The 25837-nt window shown below is 42.4% G+C and overlaps 1 protein-coding gene across 5 annotated transcripts in view; it reads left to right on the plus strand.

Moving 5' to 3' along the window:
* Positions 1-3722: 3722 nt before the first annotated feature.
* Positions 3723-25837, plus strand: part of arhb (low density lipoprotein receptor adapter protein 1-B) — a 52299-nt gene continuing 30184 nt past the window's right edge. For 3 of the 5 annotated variants that reach the window (XM_045723247.1, XM_045723248.1, XM_014210437.2), the window contains exon 1: positions 3723-4023. In XM_045723247.1, the coding sequence (XP_045579203.1) occupies positions 3786-4023 (238 nt within the window). In that variant the 5' untranslated portion in view covers positions 3723-3785. 5 annotated transcript variants of the gene reach the window in all.

The following is a 25837-nucleotide window of genomic DNA, read 5'->3' on the forward strand; positions in this document are numbered from 1 at the left end:
TTAAGGACAACAAAGTCAAGGTATTGGAGTGGCCATCACAAAGCCCTGACCTCAATCCTATAGAAAATGTGTGGGCAGAACTGAAAAAGCGTGTGCAAGCAAGGAGGCCTACAAACCTGACTCAGTTACACCAGCTCTGTCAGGAGGAATGGGCCAAAATTCAGCCAACTTATTGTGGGAAGCTTGTGGAAGGCTACCCAAAACATTTGACCCAAGTCAAACAATTTAAAGGCAATGCTACCAAATACTAATTGAGTTTATGTAAACTTCTGACCCACTGGGAATGTGATGAAAGAAATAAAATCTGAAATAAATCATTCTCTACTATTATTCTGACATTTCACATTCTTAAAATAAAGTGGTGATCCTAACTCCTAAGACAGGGAATTTTTACTGGGATTAAATGTCAGGAATTGTGAAAAACTGAGTTGAAATGTCTTTGGTTAAGGTGTATGTAAACTTCTGACTTCAACTGTACATAAACATCAGGCAGTAGAGTGATCTGTGAAGTTTGAAAGGGCAAATAAATGTTACTGTAATCTCACCCCCACTAGGAGGCAGTGTCCATCTCTTTAGTGTTCAAAAGCCTCTGTAACCTCAACTCACATGTTCAGCTGAGAGGGTTCTCTATCTTAAATGTGCATCAGTGTGTTTTTATTTGTACATTTTTTTACAATCTCATCTGAGATTAAATCAAATCACATTAAATCACAGCTAATAAACTAGCTGCCTCTGTGCAATAGGCTGTTTAGCAAGGCCTGGTAGACATAAGAAGGTAATTAGTGGAGGACGCAACGCTAATATATTGATGGCCTTAATCCTCAGACCAGTCTGGGCACTTAAGCCCACCACCCCTTTTATTCTGTCACTGACCCCTCTATGTATTCTCTATCCACATCTTTGGCTGTCTGAGAGCCACAGATAAATAGATGAGGCTTTAGAACAACCTCAAGGCCAACGATTTCTAAGTGATGGAACTCTAAATGGAAACAAATTATGGGCTGGCTGCATATTTTCATTTTGATCATTCATATGTATTGGGGAAAATGTAAGAGAAGAGAAGGGAGTACCTTTGCCAGCAACAGTCTTCCAATGATAGAAAACAAGCTTGTGTGGCAAGTATCGGGTGCATTGCATTTCTAGTTCTTCAAAATTATACTCTAAATTAACCCTTTTAACATGATGCATTAAAGCACTTTACAAAGACTTTCTTCACATGCTTTATATGCAAATACTTTTATGAGAGTATTGTTGCGGCTGTTTCTATACACCTGATCTGCATGGGTGTTCCTCACTGTAAGGCATAGAGGCCTCAAACCATGCATATTTGACCACTTCACATAGAGGAACCTTATCAGGAATAAAACTGCAGCATTCTAAGAATTAATTGCGTGTCATATTTAATCCTGAGTGTGTTATAGCACTTGTTCCAAGTTAACATCTCCATTTGGCACATCCACTGTTCGGATTTGACACAGTAGATTATAATGGGTCTTTTCAAGCAATCTGAATCTGGCAAAGTATGCACTAAACAAAGCATGAAGCCATTATGCAATGTAAATTTAGTCTCATCAGCATTTTGATTTGTTTAGATTATTTTGTCTGCTATGGCCAGACTGTGGAAATAAAGTTGAGGAATGACAGCATTACATTTCTGTCTTTCGCTCTGCCTACCTAATAAACATATGTCAAAGAAGAAATTACCAGATTAAAAATACGCTCTCGGTTGCTCTGGTCATAAAATGTTGCCTTTGGAAATGAGAGCAATGCGAAACAATTAAATCGATATCATCTACTGTGTGGCCAATGATGTGAAATAGTAGAGGCCATTGGTGTGAATAATGTGGGCAGACCCAACGGAAGAAGGGTAGGTCTATTTCTCCATGAGGGGACCAACCAGTACTCTTGTGGATAGACTTGCTGCTCACCACAGATTAAGACAATGGCAGAGTTATACTGTCAAACTGTATATATTAAACAAACAGGATGTGCATGAATTATAGTTAAGTAGTAACTACATTATACATGAATGCCATTACACATTAATAATTATATTTTACTGTTCCCCCTGCCAGCAGAGCAAGATTTGGCTACATTAACATCTCATATCAAATATCTGCCTTCAGTGACTGCCTACCTACTCACCTGAACCTGTCCTGATCCACTGTGTCTCTTTCTGCCAAATTCATTGATTCTGAAAAATATAAATTCCATTCATCTTTTTGCTAGGTGTTTCTGCTATACTCAAACTTTGAACAGGGTCTCGCTCTGGAGCTGAGATTTATTGGCAGTCCAAAGAACTTTTAGAACATTCCAGGCTTTCATCAAATGATGGGTATAAGTGCAAATCATGAAACTGTACATCTGAAGGAGATGTATGTGTTATTGCAAGAGATATATCTATTGAATCTGGGTTTTGATTTGGTTTAGTCATCACCAGAGTGAACAGAGTCCCTTGGTATTAGATGGTTGTTTTATTGCTCATACAAAGTAAAGCTTTGTTTGATCTGTAGCGTCTGATTCATGTCAAATGAGCTCTTTCTCATTTGTACTGTACTGTACATACTGTAACTCAGCTATGCTTATGCATGTAGGAAAACAATACATTTTAGTACTCTTACTATATCTGTGGCATGTCATCTCCCCTAGAAATCTGGAAGTGCCAGATGTTTTACATTCCAAACCCCTGAGTGCACAATGTGAATAGACAATGACTGTTGATTTAAACTCAAGGAAATCCAATGTGGAAAGTTCACCTTGTGCTGAGGTACAATCTAAGGATGTTATCCATTATGGATGTTGGTTGATGAAAGATATTAGAAAAATGGAAACAGTCATCATATACTCATGTGTGGGAATCAGTTTCATTACTCAGATTTAACTACAACCAACATTTAAATATGTATATTGAGGAAAAACAGTCACCTTTCCTTCATGAATCTAGGGAAGAAGAAAGAGCTTTTGTTATGGCCTGGGAGGGAGATGTATGAGTGAATGTGACACCCATGAGTCCTATCCACATAGCTCTGACTCCAGACTGGTGAACATGTCACCCAGAGCATGCCAGGGAGGGACAGAGTAGTCTGGAGGGACCAGCTGAGGTGAGCTGGGGTCTATGGTGATGGAGCAGAGGCCCACTGACACTGCCCTGAGGAACTGGTTTGACTGTTTTTTTCATCAGCAGCTGTGGGGCTTGGGTTACACAAGGGGAGGGAAGAGGGACCCGGGTAGAAATGCATATTAAATAAATGTCTAACTTCAGAGAAATCTAAAGATTTGAAATATGTATCAAATGAATGTGTAAATTGAGATGAAATCCATCACCTGTGCAGTGCACATCATCTCTTGATGACAAATATTGTAGCCCATCTATGATCTTTCTCCATGACAGGAGTCATGTCAATTCAGTCTTTAATAAATAAATATAATTGATAACAAAATAATATAAGGCGACTGGGAATTCATTAATCTAGTCTACATATTCATCATGCCCATAACCTCATTATTTAACCACACTTCGTTTATGCAAATTATATTAACCCATGAAAACACATACATTTATATATTTCCCCTAAATTATGTTCCACGGAACATGTTGATATTTTGACAAACTATCCGGTTTAAAAGAATAACTAGGAACATTATTTCAGATGTATACATTTCAGTCACTGTGAAGGCACCGCCTGTGCAAGCCGCGAGGGCAGCGACCTCGCTCGTGCGATGCCACAAATACACGTCATATACATTATCCGGTTAATTTACATATAACACCGCCCAGAGCGGGGATGAACATCATAATCCATTTATTCTGGGCTGTCTCTGAAGTAGAAGACAAAAAAAACAGCTGGAAAAGTTTGGGAGAGTGTGTGACAAACAAGTGCTTCGAGAGACAAGAACCGAAGCTTGTTGGGCTCTTTGCCCCAATTTTGGATTACGGTATGGACGCTTTGAAGTCGGCTGGAAGGGCAATAATTCGGAGCCCCAGTCTCGCTAAACAGTCATGGGGTGTAGGCAGACATAAAAGTAAGTATTGGAAGCGAGTTGACTAGCTAGCAAGTGGATAAAAGGTTAGCGAAAATGGCTGATGATTAGTCTTTTCTATGTAGCTACTAATAATGCTAATAATCTAGGATTAACCTAGCTAACGTTATATACTAACGTTACTCCGTTTCCCCCTCTAAAGTTAAGTACCTACTTGATCGTGGGAATCGTAGCTAACAGACGACTGAATGTATGTTATCCATTGCCGTTTTCCATGACTGCCAATTGATAATTTGTTAGGAAATGTGTTTAAACGTGACAGTTTTTCCCTCCGGGAGCGTGTCTCCCGTGTTGGCTTGTCAGGAACCTGACAGACCGTCAAATGCGTTGTCAAAATGGCCATGCATGCCAACTTGGTGTACCGGTGTTACGATGCTGTTGGTAGTAACTAACTAGCAAGCTCAATATCTGACTTCGAAACACTAATAATTTGATATTCAACTGATGATGGCAGATTATGTAATAGTCATGTAAACACCGTACTCTGCTTATCTTAATCGTCATAAGGTCAACATTGAAGTAAACATACGCTGGTTAAAACACCTGGTTTTCTGAACAATCTTTCAAATATTACTTGGACACCTCAATCGACGTTCCAGCGGTGTATTTGATCTGCGCATGTGCTTGCAACAACCGAGCGAGCGTCCCTATTTAGCGCGAGTGAAGTGAGTTCGGAACAACAATGTATCGGACGTTTTAATCTTACTATTATATGAATCAGTCACTCCACAATCCCATTGTTGTGCATGTATTCATTTTGAGTTCATTTTCTTTCGGTTTATATAATGGTAGGTAACAAACGAGTTAAGTAGTTTTTTCACAGACGTGAAGAACGTCTATTCCGCCACGTCACCGTGGAGTGGAACTAGTATGCATAGTTCTGCTATTTTAGACTGGTCTCGATCATGGAATACTCTTGGAATCAGCAGGGGGTACCTGTTATCGCGCTGGTGCATACCTGCTACATTCACTTCGATTTTGGAACTCGAGCAAGCTGAGGGCTTGAAAGGTATGAGAGCAAGAAAAGCACCGACCGCGAAAGTGACTCAAAACAAACCTGGCAACACGCTGTTGCTATGTGCTAAAAAAAAAAATGTGTGAAGCAGTGGTGGTGGGGGTCTTAAAGGGGGCTCGATTTAGTTTCAGTTTTGGGTAACATTATGTAGCCTAAAAACACACCAACCAAAGTGACACCTTTTAAACACATATAGGATCAACACTTGGTAAATTGGCTGAAATAATTACTTATTTTATTAGGCGAATCATCTTGATTTTCAAAGTCTCTTCATCAGGGCTCTAACCAGTGTTTTCATGCGGTCCGTAAGGGGGTGGGATTAATTTACTGCATTTCAATGCAGTTGAAAAACTTTTCATGCTATTTAGAGAACAGCAAAAATGACTCCAGCCCAGCCATTGTCACATTGGCTGCTGTAGGTTCGTTCACATCAGTCGATCTACAAATACACAGCCTATTAGCTATACAATTGTAATGCTATAGCCCTGAAGGGGGAGGGGGGAGGGGGGGGGGCATATAACAAATTATTCACACTGACATAGTAGCATCAGCGACTGTTCAGTCAGTTTGTAATGATGAACAACTCTTTACATATCATATTTTTTTGGTTCCTAGCTTGTTTGATACAATTTGTACAGATTCTCTCAGGAGGCCCCAGATGGGGCCTGACCCAAAGTTTGGGGTTGTCATTAGTTACCACAGTCACAAAGTCAAAATGGACAATAGCCTATTGTAAAAATTCATAAAAAAATTAAATGTGCGTTTTGGTCATAATTTAAGGTTAGCACTATGGTTAAGGTTTAAAATCAGATTTGAAAAAGATACATTGTAGAAATGGGTGGGTTTTAGTCATAACTTTGTGGCTGTGGTAACTAGGGACTACCGAAGTTTGGGAACCACTGTACCAGTGGTGGAAAAACTACCCAATTGTCATACTTGAGTAAAAGTAAAGATACCTTTTTTAATAGAAAATGACTCAAGTAAAAGTCACCCAGTACAATACTACTTGAGTAAAACTATTTGGGTTTTAAATATACTTGAGTATCAAAAGTGTAAATCATTTAAAATTCCTTATATTAACCTAACCAGACACCACCATTATCTTGTTTATATAAAACAAATGTATTTACAGATAGCCAGGGGCACACTCAAACACTCAGACATCATTTACAAACAAAGCATGTGTTTAGTGAGTCCGCCAGATCAGAGGCAGTAGGGATGACCAGTGATGTTCTCTTGATAAGTGTGTGAATTGGACCATTTTCCTGCTAAAAATTCAAAATGTAACAAGTACTTTGCTCCTGTTGCTGTAGACTCTGTTTTAACTTTAGCTTTGTACTTCATCTTTCTAGCTGGCTAAATAATACTAGCCAGAGCCTTAAATGTTACTGCTATATAATTCTCTGCCGACAGCTAGCCAACTGACTGACATATCTAAAAGCGACTATTTGCCTGTTGTGAACTCAACCTCCGAGAGTCTGTTTTTGTTTGTCTGGGGGATGTCTGTAGACCCGGCAGGAGCCGCGGGGCGGTTTTAAAATGGCCTTTTGTCCGGCATCTCGCAAACATACTGTCCGCAGCGTCTAGTTGCCTACTTGAGCTGCCTCCAAGCTGGGGTAGTTCATTTTACGTAAGGTTATGACTATGCCCTCGGCCTGTGCTGCGAGAGGACGGAGTAAAAAGGCGAATCCGGGGGACGTAGGCAAACATAACAAACAAATCACTGTTCATGATTCCACTCATTCAAAAGAGGCAGGCGTGACTAGAACTGTCAGATCAAGACTTTAAGCATTCTGAGTAGTGATGCACCGATATTACATTTTTGGCCGATACCGATATCCAAAATATTCCTTGCCCCAAAAACGATACCGATATTTAACATTTTAGCGGCCTTTTAAGCATTCTAGTACAGTTAAATAGTTAACACACATGGATGCAGCGGTCTAAGGCACTGCATCTCAGTGCAAGAGGCGTCACTACAGTCCCTGTTTCGAATCCAGGCTGTATCACATCCGGTTGTGTTTGGGGGGCGGCGCACAATTGGCCCCGCGTCGTCTGGGTTTGGCCGGGGTGGGCCGTCATTGTAAATAATTTGTTCTTAACGGACTTGCCTAGTTAAAGGTTACAAACACTGACCAAAAATATATTCTGTTGGCATTTACGTATGACCCCATTACCAGTAAAACATAATCAAAACCTATTTCTTTCACTGACTTGCTGTGTTGCTGTTCATTTGTTCAGTCGTTTCATTCTCAACCAGGATTTCATCATACATATCAAGCAGTGAAGTTTCAGCTCTGTCTGTCCGTGGCCTCTCATCCTCGTGCGCACTGTCACTGTGTCTGTTTCCATCTTGTCCAGCTGTGTCTGTAACATTTCACATTAACCCTGTTTCTTGTCTGTATCGAAGTAGCGGTCCTTGTACCTAGCATCGAGCATGGTGGCGACACAGTAAAGAGAGAATGCCACCGACTTGCTGGTTCACAGCCTGTGTGGGCAGTGTTGTTGAGCAGGTGTTTCAATGCCATGACAGAGGGTATCACGTCTGCTCCAGGCGCAGTTGATGAGCTGATTTCTCCAGTCAGTTGTTCGAATGGAGCTAGCTGGTGTGTTCATGTTTCAAACATGTTCTCACATGCCATTTAAATGGCAGCAGTGGTATGACAACCAGCACATTCATGAGCATGAAATACGACTTTCCTCAGTACGAAATCCTCGACAACCCACTGTGCTGTCAGACTCTGCATGCTCATGGGGCTGATATTGCTGGTCCAAATGTCAGTCGTGAAGCTAATGGCAGTGACACTTACTGTGTAACTCCGGTAGGGCAATATCTGGAAAAATAGCGCACTTGGTAGTGTGTACCGGTGCTCTACCAGTCGGCAAAAGCCAACATCACCCACGACAGAGAACGGTTGACTGTCAAGGGCAATGAATTCCATTATCTTTCCGTTAATGGATTTCGTCTTTTGAGTTGTCTCGCTGAAATTTTCTTACTCTTTCAAATGACTGCTGGACTTGTTGACTGCTCGATCCACACAGCGGACATTGTGGGTTAGGTTAAGAATGCTGTGTTGCACGTGTAGTGCAACATTTTACATGGCGTCATTTCGTTTATATAGGTGTGCACGTCAGCTTTGACATCGTTTTTGCACATCAGCGATAAACTAGACTTCGGGCCGATACCGATATTGGCATTTTTAGCTAATATGGTCCGATTCCAATATCTTCACCGATATATCGTGCATCCCTACTTTGTTTTGATCAATGCTGGGAGCAATATTTAGATGTTGACCCGTAATTTACTATTGTGTACAAAAATATTATTTTTATTTTTATATATATATATAACACACACAGTGCATTTGGAAAGTATTCAGACCCCCTAACTCTACACATTTTATAACATTACAGCATTATTCAAAAATGTATTCAATTGCTTTTTTCCATCATCAATCTACATACAATACCCCATAATGACAAAGCAAAAGCTGGTTTTTAGACATTTTTACAAATAAAATAAAAAACAGACCTTATTTACGTAAGTATTCAGACTCTTTACATTGACACTCAAAATTGAGCTCAGGTGCATCCTGTTTCCGTTGGTCATCCTTGAGATGTTTCTACAACTAGATTGGAGGCCACCTGTGTTTAAATTCAATTGATTGGACATAATTTGGAAAGAAGCCCACCTGTCTATATAAGGTCCCACAGTTGACAGTGCATGTCAAAGCAGAAGCCAAGCCATGAGGTTGAAGGAATTGTCCGTAGAGCTCTGAGACAGGATTGTGTCAAGGCACAGATCTGGGGGAAGGGTACCAACAAATTTCTGCAGCATTGAAGGTTTCCAAGAACACAGTGGCCTCCGTCATTCTTAAATGGAAGAAGTTTGGAACCACCAAGACTCTTCCTAGAGCTGGCTGCTGGCCCAAACTGAGCAATCGGGGGAGAAGGGCCTTGGTCAGGGAGGTGACCAAGAACCAGATGGTCACTTTGACAGAACTCCAGAGTTCCTCTGTGGAGATGGGGGAACCTTCCAGAAGGACAAACATCTCTGCAGCACTCCACCGATCAGACCTTTATGGTAGAGTGGCCAGACGGAATCCACTCCTCAGTAAAAGGCACATGACAGGCCAGTTGCAGTTTGCCTCAAGGCACCTAAAGGACTCTCAGACCATGAGAAACAAGATTCTCTGGTCTGATGAAACCAAGATTGAAATCTTTGGCCTGAATGCCAAGGGTCACATCTGGAGGAAACATGGTCGCCTTTCCCTCAATCCTGACTAGTCTCCCAGTCTCTGCCGCTGAAAACCATCCCCACAGCATGCCACAACCATGCTTCACTGTAGGCATGTTTTTCAGCGGCAAGGACTGGGGGACTAGTCAGGATCGAGTGGAAAGATGAACAGAGCAAAGTACAGAGAGAGATCCGTGATAACCTGCTCCAGAGCGCTTAGTACCTCAGACTGGGGGTGAAGGTTCACCTTCTAACAAGACAACGACCCTAAGCACACAGCCAAGACAATGCAGGAGTGGCTTCGGGACAAGTCTCAATGTCCTTGAGTGGATCAGCCAGAGCCCGGACTTGAACCCGATCAAACATCTCTGGAGAGACCTGAAAATAGCTGTGCAGCGACGCTCCCCATCCAACCTGACAGAGCTTAACAAAGTACTGAGTAAAGGGTCTGAATACGTATGTAAATGTACTATTGAAGTTTTTAATTTTTTTCATACTTTTGCCAAAGTATTTTACCTGTTTTTGCTTTGTCATTATGGGGTGTAGATTTGAGGGGGGTGAAAACAATTTAATACATTTTAGAATAAGGCTGTAACAACTGGTCTGAATATTTTCCGAATGCACTATTATATTGTTTTTGTACAAAATGAATGTCAATTACGGGTCAACATCTAAGTAGTGCTCCCAGCGTTGATCAAAGCTGCAGGATTCTCACAATGGCTTTGATCTCTGGCTTCAGTGGGTTGTCATACAGACAGCAATGCAATGTCGGCGATGCGCAGTCACCCGGGTGGGTGCACATGATCACACTACTGTAGTATGGCTTGTCAAAGGAGAGGCATAGCCTTGGTTTCACAGAGCGACCGCCCCCCTCCCTTGTATCGCCTTCCTTCCTAGACAATGACATCGTTGGCAGTATTGGCAGCATGATGCCACATGTGCCATGCTGAGCCATCAATTCTTTGTTTTGGTCCATATTCTCTTGGGGAATAAAGAGGCTTTCTAGAGGCCTGGTCCCAGTCCCCGATCTCTCCTGGCAGGGATGACTCGTGGAAGATGATAATACCCATGGTTACAGATATATGGCAACGTTGCATCTTCATATTTTCTGTTGACCTCTCAACACACGTGTCATGTGGGCCCTGGCCTGTGATGGCCTCTGGTTTAGACCTGCATTTCCTCTCACCCACACACACTCTCTTCACTGCAAGGTCAGGTAGTGCTTATGGTCATAACACTGAACCACTCATTATAACTGCCTCTTGTTTCCATGTGGTTATTTCAATACAGCATGGCTAGATCAGAGTACACAGGTAGCTGCCGTCAGCTGTTGATAGAAAGCAACTTGTTTCAGCTTGTCGTAACAGGAAACAGAACCACTGCTGCAAGACAGTCCGTTTCGTAGTGAAACTGATGCATGCTGCTTTCAATGCTGAGACCACGAAACACAAGTATTCAGGGCCTTGTTATTGAGATGTCTGGAGTCCATGCAAAGCACCTACCAGTCCAAATGCACCTGGATTAAATGTTAGTGTCCTCCACCCCTACATGATTTATGCTAGATGTGTGGGATTCTAACGAAAACATTCTGACAACTCTTGGCGCTCATGCTTTGGGCCTGGCCTTGTAGATGCATGCTAATTTCTTTTTGGCATCAGTGCAAAGAGCATTCCCCCCCCACATTCTGTCCTTTTGGTAACCTTGCCTTTATTTGTTCATAATTTATTGATCCCACTGAGATCAAGTGTCGTTTTCAAGGGAGACCTCTCAAATCTGCAGCAATTGTACAATGTCACAAAAAGCATTAACCACATTGAGCATAATTCAAGGCATTCATAGTTGCAAGGAATACAAATGTGGTCTAAAAACAATTCCAATCCCTGTAACAATTCTGGAGAATGTCTATTATAATAATAGCACATTTTGTCATAGATTGCGCAGTCAAGCTAACATCCTCTAAAACCACAAGTCAGTTGTCTCTTGTTTTCCATCCCCTGCCTGACTTCAGCATAGAATAAAATGTGGCACCCATGTCATTTCCCGCTGGCTTCAAACAGCTCTTGTGATTTTGAAAGTGCTGCTGACAAAGGCTTACACTGCACAGCTCACCATGTGTCTGAATTGCTTTCGTTTGTCAAATGATATTTGACATCAACAGTTACCATCTTTTCAGGCCAATACATTTTTCGTATTGGCCTGAAAAGGGCATGTTTTGGTTTCTTTTCTTAATACTTTCTTTCCAATTCTATATTTTATGTTTGTCTGCGCTTCGAACACATTGCCTAAGTGCAGGCCTAGGACCTGTCTCTGCTACCTCCCTGAAGCCATTCCTACATTGGAAATACTGGATTTAGAAGCTTGACCAGTTGATCCAGGACATGCACAGATGGAGGCCTGGGGAAATCCCCAAGTGAATGTAACCTGAGGTCAAGGTGAAGCCCAAAAACCATTGGCTTGTTATGGCTCAGTTAGTTCATTTACCTGACATGATAGTTTTTTTTCTGGTGGTTGCTGAAACGTTATGATCATGGTGTTATGTTGAAGAGTGTGGCCAACTGGTTATTGTGGCCTGTGTGACCAGGATATTATAGGTGACATCATGGGGAGAGCCATATAACCATAGAGAAGTAAAAGTCTGTAGGCTCTACATTTGGTGCCCTACTACTGGTACAGGGACTGTCTTTTAAAATGGACATAAAATACACTACATGGCCAAAAGTTTGTCGGACATCTCATTCCAAAATCATGGGCATTAATATGAAGTTGGTCCCCCCCCCTTTTGCTGCTATAACAGCCTCCATTCACTCTTCCGGAAGGCTTTTCACGAGATGTTGGAACATTGCTGCAGGGACTTGCTTCCATTCAGCCACAAGCATTAGTGAGCTCGGGCGCTGATGTTGGGTGATTTAGGCGTGGCTCGCAGTTGGCGTTCAATGAGGTTGAGATCAGGGCTCTGTGCAGGCCAGTCAAGTACTTCAACACTGATCTCGACAAACCATTTCTGTATGGACCTCGCTTTATTCACGGGGGCATTGTCATGCTGTAACAGGAAAGGGCCTTCCCCAACTGTTGCCACAAAGTTGGAAGCACGGAATCGTCTAGAATGTCATGGTGTACTGTAGCATTAAGATTTCCTTACACTGGAACCCAGGGTGCCTTGCCCGAACCATGGAAAAACAGCCCCAGACCATTATTCCTCCTTACCAAACTTTACAGTTGGCACTAGGCATTGGGGCAGGTGGCATTCTCCTGGCTTACGCCAAACCCAGATTTGTACGTCGGACTGCCACATGGTGAAGCATGAAGTTTCCACTGCTCCAGAGTCCAATCGCGGCGAGTTTTACTCCACTCCAGCCAATGCTTGGCATAGCGCCTGGTGATTTTAGGCTTATGTGCGGCTGCTTGGCCATGGAAACCCATTTCATGAAGCTCCTGACGAACAGTTCTTGTGCTGACGTTGCTTCCAGAGGCAGTTTGGACCTCGGTAGTGAGTGTTGCAGCTGAGGACAGACGATTTTTACACACTTCAGCACTCGGCAGACTCGTTCTGTGAGGTTGTGTGTCCTACCACTTCGAGGTTGAGCCATTGTTGCTCCTAGACGTTTTCACTTCACAATAACAGCACATAGTTTCCCGGGGCAGCTCTAGCAGGGCAGAAATTTGACGAACTGACTTGTTGGATATGCGGCATCCTATGACAGTGCCACGTTGAAAGTTACTGAGCTCTTCAGTAAGGCCATTCTACTGCCAATGTTTGTCTATGGAGATTGCATGGCTGTTTCCGCAAAAAAAAAAAATATATACATCTGGTCAGCAATGGATGTGGCTGAAATAGCCAAATCCACTAATTGGAAGGGGTGTCCGCATACTTTTGGCCAGGTAGTGTACTAGAGCTATAGTTTCCTGTGCTATGTCCTGGCCAGTGTTTTTTTATCCCCCCCCCCCAATCTACCTCTGGCCAGTGCAGTGGACTTGTGTCCCCAGCACAGTCATTCAAAAAGCACTGCCAGGTTGTAATGGAGATTTGTTTTCACAGGATTCCTTTATGGAGTTGTAAAGTCCCCAGTGATTTTATAGCCCTGTTACATCTCCACTATCTCTGGAGTCTGTTTGCGTATGGAGCCACACGTACTGTGTGTGGATGGGACTGCATGATAATGCTGTGTCACAGTTTTTTTTCTTTTCAGATTTGGCTTATCCCTCACAGGGTTGAGTCTTTTTGTTAAATCATTTTCTGTTTTGTTATTGGCTTTGAAGAGCAGGTAGCCTAGTGGTTAGCATTGGGCCAGTAACCGAAAGGTGACAACAACACAACATTTATTATATATACAGTACCAGTCAAAAGTTTGGACACCTACTTATTCAAGGGTTTAATTTATTTTTACTATTTTCTACATTGTAGAATAATAGTGAAGACATCAAAACTATGAAATAACACATGGAATCATGTAGTAACCAGAAAAGTGTTAAACAAATCAAAATATATTTTAGATTCTTCAAAGTAGCCACCCTTTGCCTTGGTTACATCTTTGCACACTCTTGGCATTCTCTCAACCAGCTTCACCTGCAATGCTTTTCCAACAGTCTTGAAGCAGTTCCCACATATGCTGAGCACTTGTTGCCTGCTTTTCCTTCACTCTGCAGTCCAACTCATCCCAAACCATCTCAATTGGGTTGAGGTCGGGTGATTGTGGAGAATGGGTCATCTGATGCAGCACTCCATCACACTCCTCCTTGGTCAAATAGCCTTTACACAGCCTGGAAGTGTGTTGGGTCATTGTCCTGTTAAAAAAGAAATGATAGTCCCACTAAGAGCAAACTAGATGGGATGGTGTTTCGCTGTGGTAGCCATGCTGGTTAAGTGTGCCTTGAATTCTAAATACATCACTGACAGTGTCACCGGCAAAGCACCATTACACCACCTCCATGCTCCACAGTGGGAACCACACATATGGAGATCATCTGTTCACCTACTCTGCGTCTCACAAAGACACGGCGGTTGGAACCAGAAATCTCAAATTTCGACTCATCAGACCAAAGGACAGATGCCCAACGGTCTAATGTCCATTGCTTGTTGCCCAAGCAAGTCCATTCTTATTGGTGTCTTTTAGTAGTGGTTTCTTTGCAGTAATTTGACCATGAAGGCCTGATTCACCAGTCGCCTCTAAACAGTTGTTGACATGTCTGTTTATTTGAACTCTGGGAAGCATTTAATTGGGCTGCAATTTCTGAGGTTGCTAACTCTAATGAACTTTTCCCCTGCAGCAGAGGTAACTCTGGGTCTTTCCTGTGGCGGTCCTCATGAGAGCCAGTTTCATCAGAGCGCTTGATGGTTTTTGCAACTGCACTTGAAGAAATGTTAAAAGTTTCTTATTTTTCCAGATTGACTGACCTTCATGTCTTAAAGTAATGATGGTCTGTTGTTTCTCTTTGCTTATTTAAGCTGTTCTTGCCATAATATGGACTTGGTCTTTTACCAAATAGGGCTATCTTCTGTATACCACCCCTACCTTTTCATAACACAAATGATTGGCTCAAACGCATTAAAAAGGAAAGAAATTCCTCAAATGAACAAGGCAGACCTGTTCATTGAAATGCATTCCAGGTGACTACCTCATGAAGCTGGATGAGAGAATGCCAAGAGTGTGCAAAGCTGTCATCAAGGCAAAGGGTGGCTACTTTGAAGAATCTCAAATATAAAATATATTTTGATTTTGTTTTACACTTTTTGGGTTACTAAATGATTCCATGTGTTATTTCATAGTTTTGATCTCTCACTATTATTCTACAATATAAAGAAAAACTTTTGTCTGTGTGTGTGATACCAGTATGGTTAAGCAAGTGTTAGGCTATACAGTAGACTGTTTGGCTTTCGGAGCTCTGAAACAGTGGCACTGAGACTTTGCCTACCTCTCTCTTTCTCTGTTCTGAGTGCACTCAATCTAAGAACAATGTGCGAAGGGCTGTATGTGTAAAGGATCTCATGCTGTTTGCTTAGCAAGTACCACTTCCTCATGATTTGACTTGTACTTGGTGTGAACTCGGGACCTCTGCCTTGCTAGCACACACGACTGACCTGAAGCGTCTTACCAGTTGGCTAGCTATTCACTGGCGCAAGTGGGGGCACTTCAGGCTGAGGAGTTAGTTTCACACATCCCCATATGGTACATATGCATCATTACTGAACGTGAGCCTCTGGACTCTCCAGATTGCCCTATCATCACTGTCTAGCCCTGAATGCTATTTCTGTTGTCTAACCTGTCAGCAGGGCCATAAAGGCAATCTGAGGAATCTCTCAAAGCGTTTTTGGCAGACAGGCAGGTTATTAAGGAAAGTTGTCCTGCCTTCCAGTCTGAGCCGATCTCTGCTATTGACGTTGGGTAGCTTTGGCTAAGGGGTAGGACTTTGCTACACTCATGTTCTGATATTGCCATAGGAAGTATTCTATTTGTTTTGTGTGCTGGTCCTGGAGGTAGTCCTGGTTAGATCACTGGCCCAACTCATGATGACCCATGCCTGGACAGCCCTGTAATGTGTTCTGTGACTGTATTATAGTCTACATAATCAACGATGAGCACATGTTAACAGCACAGGCCCTAGCTGACCACTGGTTTTATCCCTAACGGCTGGGACAATTCCCCTCCTCCTCTAACTCACTTTCCCAGTGGATTTGATCAGCACGTGTCTCACTGTTGGGACTTACAGGCCAGCGATTAGAGTCTTATCTGATCTGTAAATCCCTTCCTCCAGTCAGCTGGAATTGTTTTGGAAGCACACCAAATCAAACGCTGATAACTACTCTGTGTTATGCAACAATCTAGTACTTTCTCCTGTACCATTTTAAAGAAGGGTGGTTGGTCGGGTGTATAACACCAACGTCTAGCAACCCGAAGGTTGTGAGTTCAAATCTCATTACAGGCAACTCTATTTTGGGGTGGCAGGTAGCCTAGTGGTTAGAGCATTGGGCCAGTAACCGAAAGGTTGCTGGATCAAATCCCCGAGCTGACAAGGTAAAAATTTGTCGTTCTGCCCCTGAACAAGACAGCTTACCGGGGAACAACTGCCATTGTAAATAAGAATTTGACTTGCCTAGTTAAAGGTTACATTTTAAAATAAAATCTGTAAGCCTGTAACTGCTGCTGTTGACAGAATATTATTTTATACAGACTGACATTAATTTCAGAAAGCATGTTGATCATTTTTGGCAGAATCTGCTCAAGTTGGATGCTATTTGTTAGTTCATAGTTTTCAACTGATTAGGCAGAGTTTGTGGACACAGGTGGCCCCAGACAATAGTCAATGAGTTATGAAGGGCAATTCTTGAGAAACCAAACATTGACATCAGGACAGAAGTGCACTGCTTAACTAACTTTATTTTCTTGGTTCCTGGAGGAACATAGGGGCCTGGTACTAAAGTTTTCCAACATTACAGGTCTTGGGTTGCTTTCTTCATCTAGACACCTGCGCCAGGTCATTGTTGGACATCCTCTTCTTCGCTTTTTTTGTTGAGTCCAATCCAGGGCATGTTTTGCAATGTTCTCCGGACTGTGTGACCAACCCATCTCCACTTACACTCTTGGATGGTGCTCGAAACGGGCTTCTAGTTGGTTTTCTTCCACAGGTCTATATTAGAGATCCAGGAGTTGCCGAAAACCTGTAGATTGTGTTCCAAGCTCTTGATCAGTCTACATGCGGCCAATGGCGCAGACTCTGACCAACATTTTTAGATGTCCTTCTCTTGGCCACAGGTACAATGTTGCTGTTTGAAAGCAAATTTCCTGCAATTCTATACATTTTTGCCATGGCTTATGCGGTGTTCGTATGCTGAGTGACTCAAACATAACAAAATCAATGGTGGCCCCATGCCATTTATTTATGTTTATTTGTGCCTGACTTTTTAATCTGTTGGTTGTTAGTTCTCAAAGATCTTATTTAAAAATATTATTATCTTTTCTGCATACTTTTATATCTAGTTTTACTCGTTTAACCTCCTTAAATGTAAAGTCCCCATACCCTTCAAATCTTTGACTTACTACCATTTATGGGCATACGAATTTATAAGGGCAGGCTGAGCCAATGACTTCATTTCAAGATGGCTGCCACCTACATGCCAGTTAGCGTTGTGAAGCATAAATTAAATAAACACTGAATACGTTGATACACACCAAAAGATGGGACTCCACAGATGAAGATATCTTATTTGTCTGCCTGTGACCTACAGTTATTGATCACCAGCCCGAGTGGAGGATGCAGAGGATTTTGATGAGGTTTCATGAGCCATCCCTCCCCAGCAAGCGCCCCCACCGGTCAAGGTCTTCACCCCCCCACTGCTATGCAATCACCCCGTCTGATGGTTCTACATCCACCACTCCGCAGAGACCCCACTCCTCTTCAACCACCCCCACTGCAGGCGCTGGCACCACTCCCCTCTCTGTAAGTTCATCTGGAGGTGCAGGGGCAGGGAGGAGATCTAGGCCTCAACAGAGAAGAGGGAGAGGCAGCGGGAGATGACACTTGTAACAGGTGCCATACGGTCCTTGAAGATGAAGAGCCAGAACAATTTAGGTTTAAACCCAAATGACCTGAAGGCCCACAGTTGGTTAGTGATGAAACATGCACTCCCTTACAGCTGTTTCTACTTTACCACCTCTGTACTGGGAACACTAATTAAAAATACCAACAAGTATGGGGACAAGAAGCAGCAGGGGGAAGGAAGATGTCCTGGAAACCTGTCACCATGGGTGACATGCTCAACTACATTTCCTTGGTGATTTACTTGGGACTGGTAAATGTATCAAGACTAATTGACAACTGGAGCAAGTCCCCATTCTATCGGTTTGAGTTCCCCACTCATCATGAGTGAAAACTGTTTCTTGGCCATCAACTGTGCTTTTCACATGAGTGACCCACAAAAGGATCAGGAGAATGACCAGACGGGGACTGCAGGGTATGATCGTCTTGCAAGAGTCAAGCTCCTTTATCATGACATGGTGGAGGCATGCAAAACTTACTTTCAGCCTGCTCAAAATATATCTATAGATGAGCGCATGGTTGCCTCCAAAGGCTCGAATTGGCTTGAAGCAATATATGAAAAATAAGCCGACCAAATGGGGCTACAAGCTCTTTGTGCTAGCTGATTCTGTCTACATGTGGAACTTTTTCATCTATGAAGGCAATGCGATCACACCCACTGGGAAGGCCTTAGTTATGACTCTGTCGTGCAGCTGATGGACTTCCCCTTACTTGGCAGTGGGTACAAGCTCTTTGTGGACAATTTTTATACTAGTCCCATGCTTTCCATAAACCTCCTTGAAAAAGAAAATAGGAGCTTGTGGCACCATTTGTCCTAACAGAATCGGTTTCCCCAAGACCAAGGTAAATGACATGACAAACACAGGGGAGAGGGGGACCATACATTGGATCAGAACTAACAAGCTGCTTTTTGTGAAATGGAAGGACGCTAGGGAAGTAACAATGCTCACCACACAGCATAAGGCATTCAATAATGACCATTTCTCAAGGAGGTTGAAAAATGCCAATGGGGCATGGGTGAGGAAGAATGTTTGTATGAAGGACTACAATGCCAGCATGGGGGGTGTCGACCTATCTGATAGCTTACTACTAGGTCTTCCACAAGACCAGGAAGTGGTATAAGACTTTGTTTTTGTGGACATTGCTACAGTAAATGCTTTCATTCTCCACAAGCAGATGGCCGACGCAAAAGGTCAAATCCCTCTCTCCTAGTTGGCCTTCTGAGAGCAGCTGGTGGTGGAAATGGCTGAATTGGGGGCCCAAAGCAACCTCCCAACCATCAAGACCCCCCCCCCACTCAAGGGGTTGAAAAAACACCAGGATATTTTTATACTGAACAAATAGCATTTAGGGATTGCAAATATGTAATAGCACTGGAATTATCTAATTTACAGACATATGCCACTTTGGAGAGGTTTAGGGAGACTTGGAAACGACCCATCACCACAACTGGCACCACTTACTAAAACATCTGCCCATTTCTAGTTGTTAGGTCTATCAATCCCATTTTTGTTTCTAATATTGTTCACATGTTGTGGAATCCATCTGATGTATTTCCAGCTCTAGTCATCAATAATTCATTTATAGCTTGTCAATAAAAGATTGTGTGTGCTTGATCTTGTGTATTCTGTAGTATGCAACTCCTACCTTCTGATAATTTCCTCAATCTCCCAGATGTCTTTCCAAATATATGAAGATTTTGCATGTCAGAATCATGTAATTACACATGAATAGCAGTTACTTTTGGGTATGTCTATTTGGGTGGAAATCTACATTTTGCCATTACATTTAAGAGGTTAACAGGGTTCGATACTGTGACCAAAACGTCGCATTTGCGACCGTTTGACTTGGAAGTGCAACACATTTTTTGGGGGGTTCACAATCATCATGATTTATTTAAACAATGTGCAATTGATCAAAATAAATGGCAATGCCCGTCTGTCATCTTGACATACAGGGGTGGTTTTGAAAACCCTCCGGGCCAGTAGATCATCCCCGTCAGGCTTGGGGCAGTGAAAAAGAATATTGTAATAATGCTATTTTCATCTAGGCTATACACTAGAACGCAGTCCTAATATTGAGTTGCACCCTCTTTTGCCACCAGAACAGCGTCAATTCGATGGGACATGGACTTTACAAGGTGTCAAGCGTTCCTCAGGGATGCTGGCTTATGTTGACTCCAATGCTTCCCACTGTTGTCAAGTTTGCTGGATGTCCTTTGGGTGGTGGACCATTCTTAATACTCACGGGAAACCGTTGAGCGTGTGAAATCCAGCAGCGTTGCAGTTCTTGACACACTCAAACCGGTGCGCCTGGAACCTACTACCATACCCCGTTCAAAGGCACTTAAATATTTTGTCTTTCCCATTCACCTTCTGATTGACACACACACACACACACACACACACACACACACACACACACCCACACACTCATGTCTAAATTGTATTAAGGCTTAAAAAGCCTTCTTTAACCGGTCTTCTCCCCTTCATATAAACTGATTTGAAGTGAATTTAACAGGGGAGTTCATAGTTTTCACCTGGTCAGTCTGTCATGGAAAGAAATCTAATTTTATTGGTCACATGCAGATGTTAATGCGAGTGTACCGAAATTCTACACTCGCATTAGAGCAGGTGTTTCTAATGTTTTGTACACTCAGTGAATAATTGATAAAAAACAGATTGATTCCCGATGCTGTTTGTTCCTTATGTCGATTTATTTATCAAGCGTGCTGCACACATATAGCCTATAGATAATGTCGGGCAGAGAGAGGGCGCAACTCAAACAGCTGGTTGTTGCTTGGAGCGAAGAGCGGTAGCGGTAGGAAAGATGTTCCAAGTTATATCTACCAGTAAATGCTAAGGCAAGAATTGGTATTTAAAAAGTTCAGTCTTGGTTGAATATTTGCAATGCACAATTCAGTCATGGAGTAGTCTACATTTGAAAATCATATTTCCTCTATGCTCTTTGGTCCTTAAAGTCAGTAAGTTATGGTATCAAATTTAGACGTTCGACTGCTCCAATATAATTATTCACTGATTTCATTTCTGATGAGTTTTGTTGATGTTGGTGCTTTTGTTTCCTGCTGTTTAAATTTAAGGATGTTCTAGCCTGTTTTTTTTTATGAGCAAGAAAACATTGAATGTTGGCTTTAACTTGGTTTTCCATACAAAGCCTTCCATTACGAAGGGAACGCAGTTTTTAGCTTTCACGTTTTAAAACCTGTTTCAGAATCACCTTTTTATTTGCCAAGTACATTTACACATACTCAGAATTTTACTTGGTGATATGTTGCTGCTAGTGAGACAACATTTAGAGACCGAATACAGACAGCGGAGTTTAAACAAAGTTTACATACACTACCGTTCAAAAGTTTGGGGTCACTTAGAAATGTCCTTATTTTTGAAAGAAAAGCTACGTTTTTTTTTTTGTCCATTTTTGTGATAATATCAAAATGTCATAGTGTAGACATTGTTAATGTTGTAAATTACTATTGTAGCGGGAAACGGCTGATTTCTTTATGGAATATCTACATAGGCGTACAGAGGCCCATTATCAGCAACCATCACTCCTGTGTTCCAATGGCATGTTGTGTTAACTAATAAAAGTTTATCATTTTAAAAGGCTAATTTGATTATTAGAAAACCCCTTTGCAATTGTTAGCACAGCTGAAAACTGTTATCCTGACTAAAATTAAATCTAGAATCAGCCTATTTCGCAAAACAAAGCCTCCTTCACTCATGCTGCCAAACTTACCCTCGTAAAACTGACTGTCCTACCGATCCTTGACTTCGGCGATGTCATTTACAAAATAGCCTCCAACACTCTACTCAGCAAACTGCATGCAGTCTATCACAGTGCCATCCATTTTGTCACCAAAGCCCCTTATACCACCCACCACTGCGACCTGTATGCTCTAGTCGGCTGGCCCTCGCTATATATTCGTCGCCAGACCCACTACTTTAAATAGTACCGCAAAACACCAGTCTCAACAGTGAAGAGGTGACACCGGGATGCTGGCCTTCTAGGCAGAGTTCCTCTGTCCAGTGTCTGTGTTCTTTTGCTCATCTAAATCTTTTCTTTTTTATTGGCCAGTCTGAGATATGGCTCTTTCTTTGCAACTCTGCTTGGAAGGCCAGCATCCCGGGGTCAAAGTTGCAGCTCAAATACATGCTTCAAAGTTCAAGTAACAGACGCATCTCAACATCAACTGTTAAGAGGAGACTGTTAATCAGGCCTTCATGGTTGAATTACTGCAAAGAAACCACTACTAAAGGACACCAATAAGAAGAAGAGACTTGCTTGGGCCAAGAAACATGAGCAATGGACATTTTAGACCGGTGGAAATATGTCCTTTTGGTCTGATGAGTCCAAATGTGAGATTTTTGGTTCCAACCACCGTGTCTTTGTGAGATGGAGAGTAGGTGAACGGATGATCTCTGCATGTGTGGTTCCCACCATGAAGCATGGAGGTGGTGTTGGGATGCTTTGCTAGTGACACTGTCTGTGATTTTATTTATTTAGAATTCAAGGCACACTTAACCAGCATGGCTACCACAGCATTCTGCAGCGATACGCCATCCCATCTGGTTTGCACTTAGTCCCACTATCATTTTTCAACAGGACAATGACCCAACACACCTCCAGGCTGTGTAAAGGCTATTTGACCAAGAAGGAGAGTGATGGAGTGCTGCATCACATGACCTGGCCTCCACAATCACCCGACCTCAACCCAATTGAGATGGTTTGGGATAAGTTGGACCGCAGTGTGGAGGAAAAGCAGGCAACAAGTGCTCAGCATATGTGGGAACTCTTTCAAGACTGTTGGAAATGCATTCCAGGTGAAGCTGGTTGAGAGAATGCCAAGAGTGTGCAAAGATGTAATCAAGGCAAACGGTGGCTACTTTGAAGAATCTAAAATATATTTTGATTTAACACTTTTTTTTGGTTACTAAATGATTCCATATGTGTTATTTCATAGTTTTGATGTCTTCACTATTTTTCTACAATGTAAAAAAGAAAGAAAAACCCTTGAATGAGTAGGCGTCAACTTTTGACTGGTACTGTATATGAGTGCAAGGAGTAGAGGACAATTAGAATTAAGAGTGGATTTATTTCCATGTGGTGTGAGTAGGTGGTGGGCAAGGCTAAGTGTTTTTATTTGATTTATTTCACCATTATTTAACCAGGTAGGCTATTTGAGAACAAGTTCTCATTTACAACTGTGACCTGGCCAAGATGAAGCAAAGCAGTTCGACACATACAACAGAGTTACACATGGAATAAACAAACATACAGTAGAAAAGGTCTATATACAGTGTGTGCAAATTAGGTAAGGCAATAAATAGGCCATGGTGGCAAAGTAATTACAATATAGCAATTAAACACTGGAGTGATAGATGTGCAAAAGATGAATGTGCAAGTAGAGATACTGGGGTGCAAAGGAGCAACATAAATACAGTATGGGGATGAGGTAGTTGGATGGGCTATTTAGATGGGCTATGTACAGGTACTGTGATCTGTGAGCTGCTCTGACAGCTGGTGCTTAGAGATGTGAGTCTCCAGCTTCAGTGATTTTTGGCAGTTCGTTCCAGTCATTGGCAGCAGAGAACTGGAAGGAAAGGTGGCCAAAGGAGGAATTGGCTTTGGGGGTGACCAGTGAAATATACCTGCTGGAGCGCGTTGGGCTTGCTCTAGTCTAAACAATGCCTCTTTGACAGGCCTGCATTCTGCTGGGGATCAGAGTGCTTAGTTACTGCATGGACAAGTAACTATGCAGGGTCATTCATTCATCTTCAACCAGCCAGCCAGGCAGCATTCAGTTCTGCTCAACAAGACACTATGCAGGGAGCTCTCAACTGTCAGAAGCTTGTTCAGGCTCTACAAAGGCAAAACTGTTGATACAGCAGGCTTGACTTGCTGGAGATGCAGGTGTTGTTAATAATTGACCTGAAGGTTTTTGTTTGTATGTAAACTGGAGCAGCAGAGTACAGCTAGCAGAAGTCATTCAGTGGAATGAGGAAGTGTAACTAACGGACTATTATTGACTAACTGATTTTAAAAAAATGGTTTAACTCATGTCCATGTGGCTTTACAGTTACTTGATTTGGCTTTGTTGTTGCAATGATGGAGAACTTGAGAGGCTACTTTAGGTGACATGTTTGTCTCTGCCCATGTGTAAGTTGAGTGGGTTAACCCTCTGCTACACTCACTAAAGACATAGTGACATGATCCGCCTTGTCACCACATAGCCTACATGGGGTTGTGTAGAGTAGGTGGATCTCTGAGAGGGGGGGGGGGTTATTTAATGCTCTTAATGCTCCTATCATTGAATGCCTGTCATTCACTTGCTCTGAGTCTTACTATCGCTGCATTCGCTGAGAGCCAGTTCCCATTTCCACGGTCATTACATTTGGAATGTATTCAGACCCTTTGACTTTTTCCACACTTTGTTACGTTAAAGTCTTATTCTAAAAAATCCTCAGCAATTTTTTTCTTTTTCATCCATCTACACACAATACCCCATAATGACAAAGCGAAAACGGGTGCTCAGATGTTTTAACAATCAAAACAGATGCCTTATTTACATAGCTATTTAGACCCTTTGCTATGAGACTCAAAATTGAGCTCTGGTGCATCCTGTTTCCATTGATCATCCTTGAGATGGTTCTACAGCTTGATTGGAGTCCACCTGTGGTAAATTCAATTGACTGGACATGATTTGGAAAGGTGCACACACCTGTCTATATGATCCCACAGTTGACGGTGTCCGTAGAGCTCCGAGGCACAGATCTGGGGAAGGGTACCAGAAAATGTCTGCTGCATTTAAAGGTCACAAAGAACACAGTGGCCTCCATTATTCTTTAAATTAAAAGTTTGGAACCACCAAGACTTCCTAGAGCTGGCCGCCCGGCCAAACTGAGCAATCGGGGGAGAAGGGTATTGGTCAGGGAGGTGACCAAGAATCCAATGATCATTCTGACAGCGCTCCAGACTTTTTCTGTGGAGATGGAGAATCTTCCAGAAGGACAACCAGACGGAAGCCACTCCTCAGTAGAAGGCACATGACAGCCCTCTTGGAGTTTGCCAAAAGGCATCTATTGGACTCCCAGACCATGAGAAACAAGATTCTACGGTGAAGCGTGGTGGTGTCAGCGTCATGTTGTGGGGATGTTTTCAGCGGCGGGGACTGGGAGACTAGTCAGGATCGAGGGAAAGATGAACGGAGAAAAGTACAGAGATCCTTGATGAAAACCTGCTCCAGAGCACTCGGGGTCACCTTCCAACAGGACAACGACCCTAAGCACACAGCCAAGACAACGCAGGAGTGGCTTCGGGACAAGTCTCAATGTTCTTGAGTGAGGGCGACGTGAGCGCATCTATCCGAATTTCTGCGTTTTAAAAGGATCTCATCCGTGTGAAGTTCTACCTGCTACACAGCACGCATTGTTTTGAGAGCTGAGAAGAGCGTCTATCTTTTCCCCTACTGTACCATATTCATCGATTTTGTTTTTATATATTTTTTACTTTTATATATATATATATATTAGTACAATAGCTTTGGTCCAGTTTTTCACAACTACTCATTAAATTGTTGCTAGTGGTACTAAATGATCCTCTAATTACACAACTTGCTTTTGTTAGTTTCTTAACTTCATAAATCTTAGTACAATAACCAGTGGTGTATAGTTGAGGCCATATGCAACCAAAATCAACTTTATTTCTCATTATTTAAATTCACAAGAAAGAATGAACGTGCGCATCACCCATCGAGATGTGATCGTTGGCGATTTCTTGAGCTTGGACACTGCCATTGGATGGGATGCAACGTTGTGAGCGCAACATGGGCAGTATAGCAGCTTTCATTGATTTCAAAGGAAGCATTTCCTTAATGGCTGATGGCAATAGTATTTGTCTGTAAGTCTTTCTTTCTTTCCCTCTCTCACCCTCCTCTCTAGTTCCAGGGCAGAGTGTAGCCTATGCTGAGACTAGAGGGATGGATTCCTTTCCTC

Source organism: Salmo salar, chromosome ssa09, assembly GCF_905237065.1.
Source record: "Salmo salar chromosome ssa09, Ssal_v3.1, whole genome shotgun sequence".
NCBI lineage: Eukaryota > Metazoa > Chordata > Actinopteri > Salmoniformes > Salmonidae > Salmo > Salmo salar.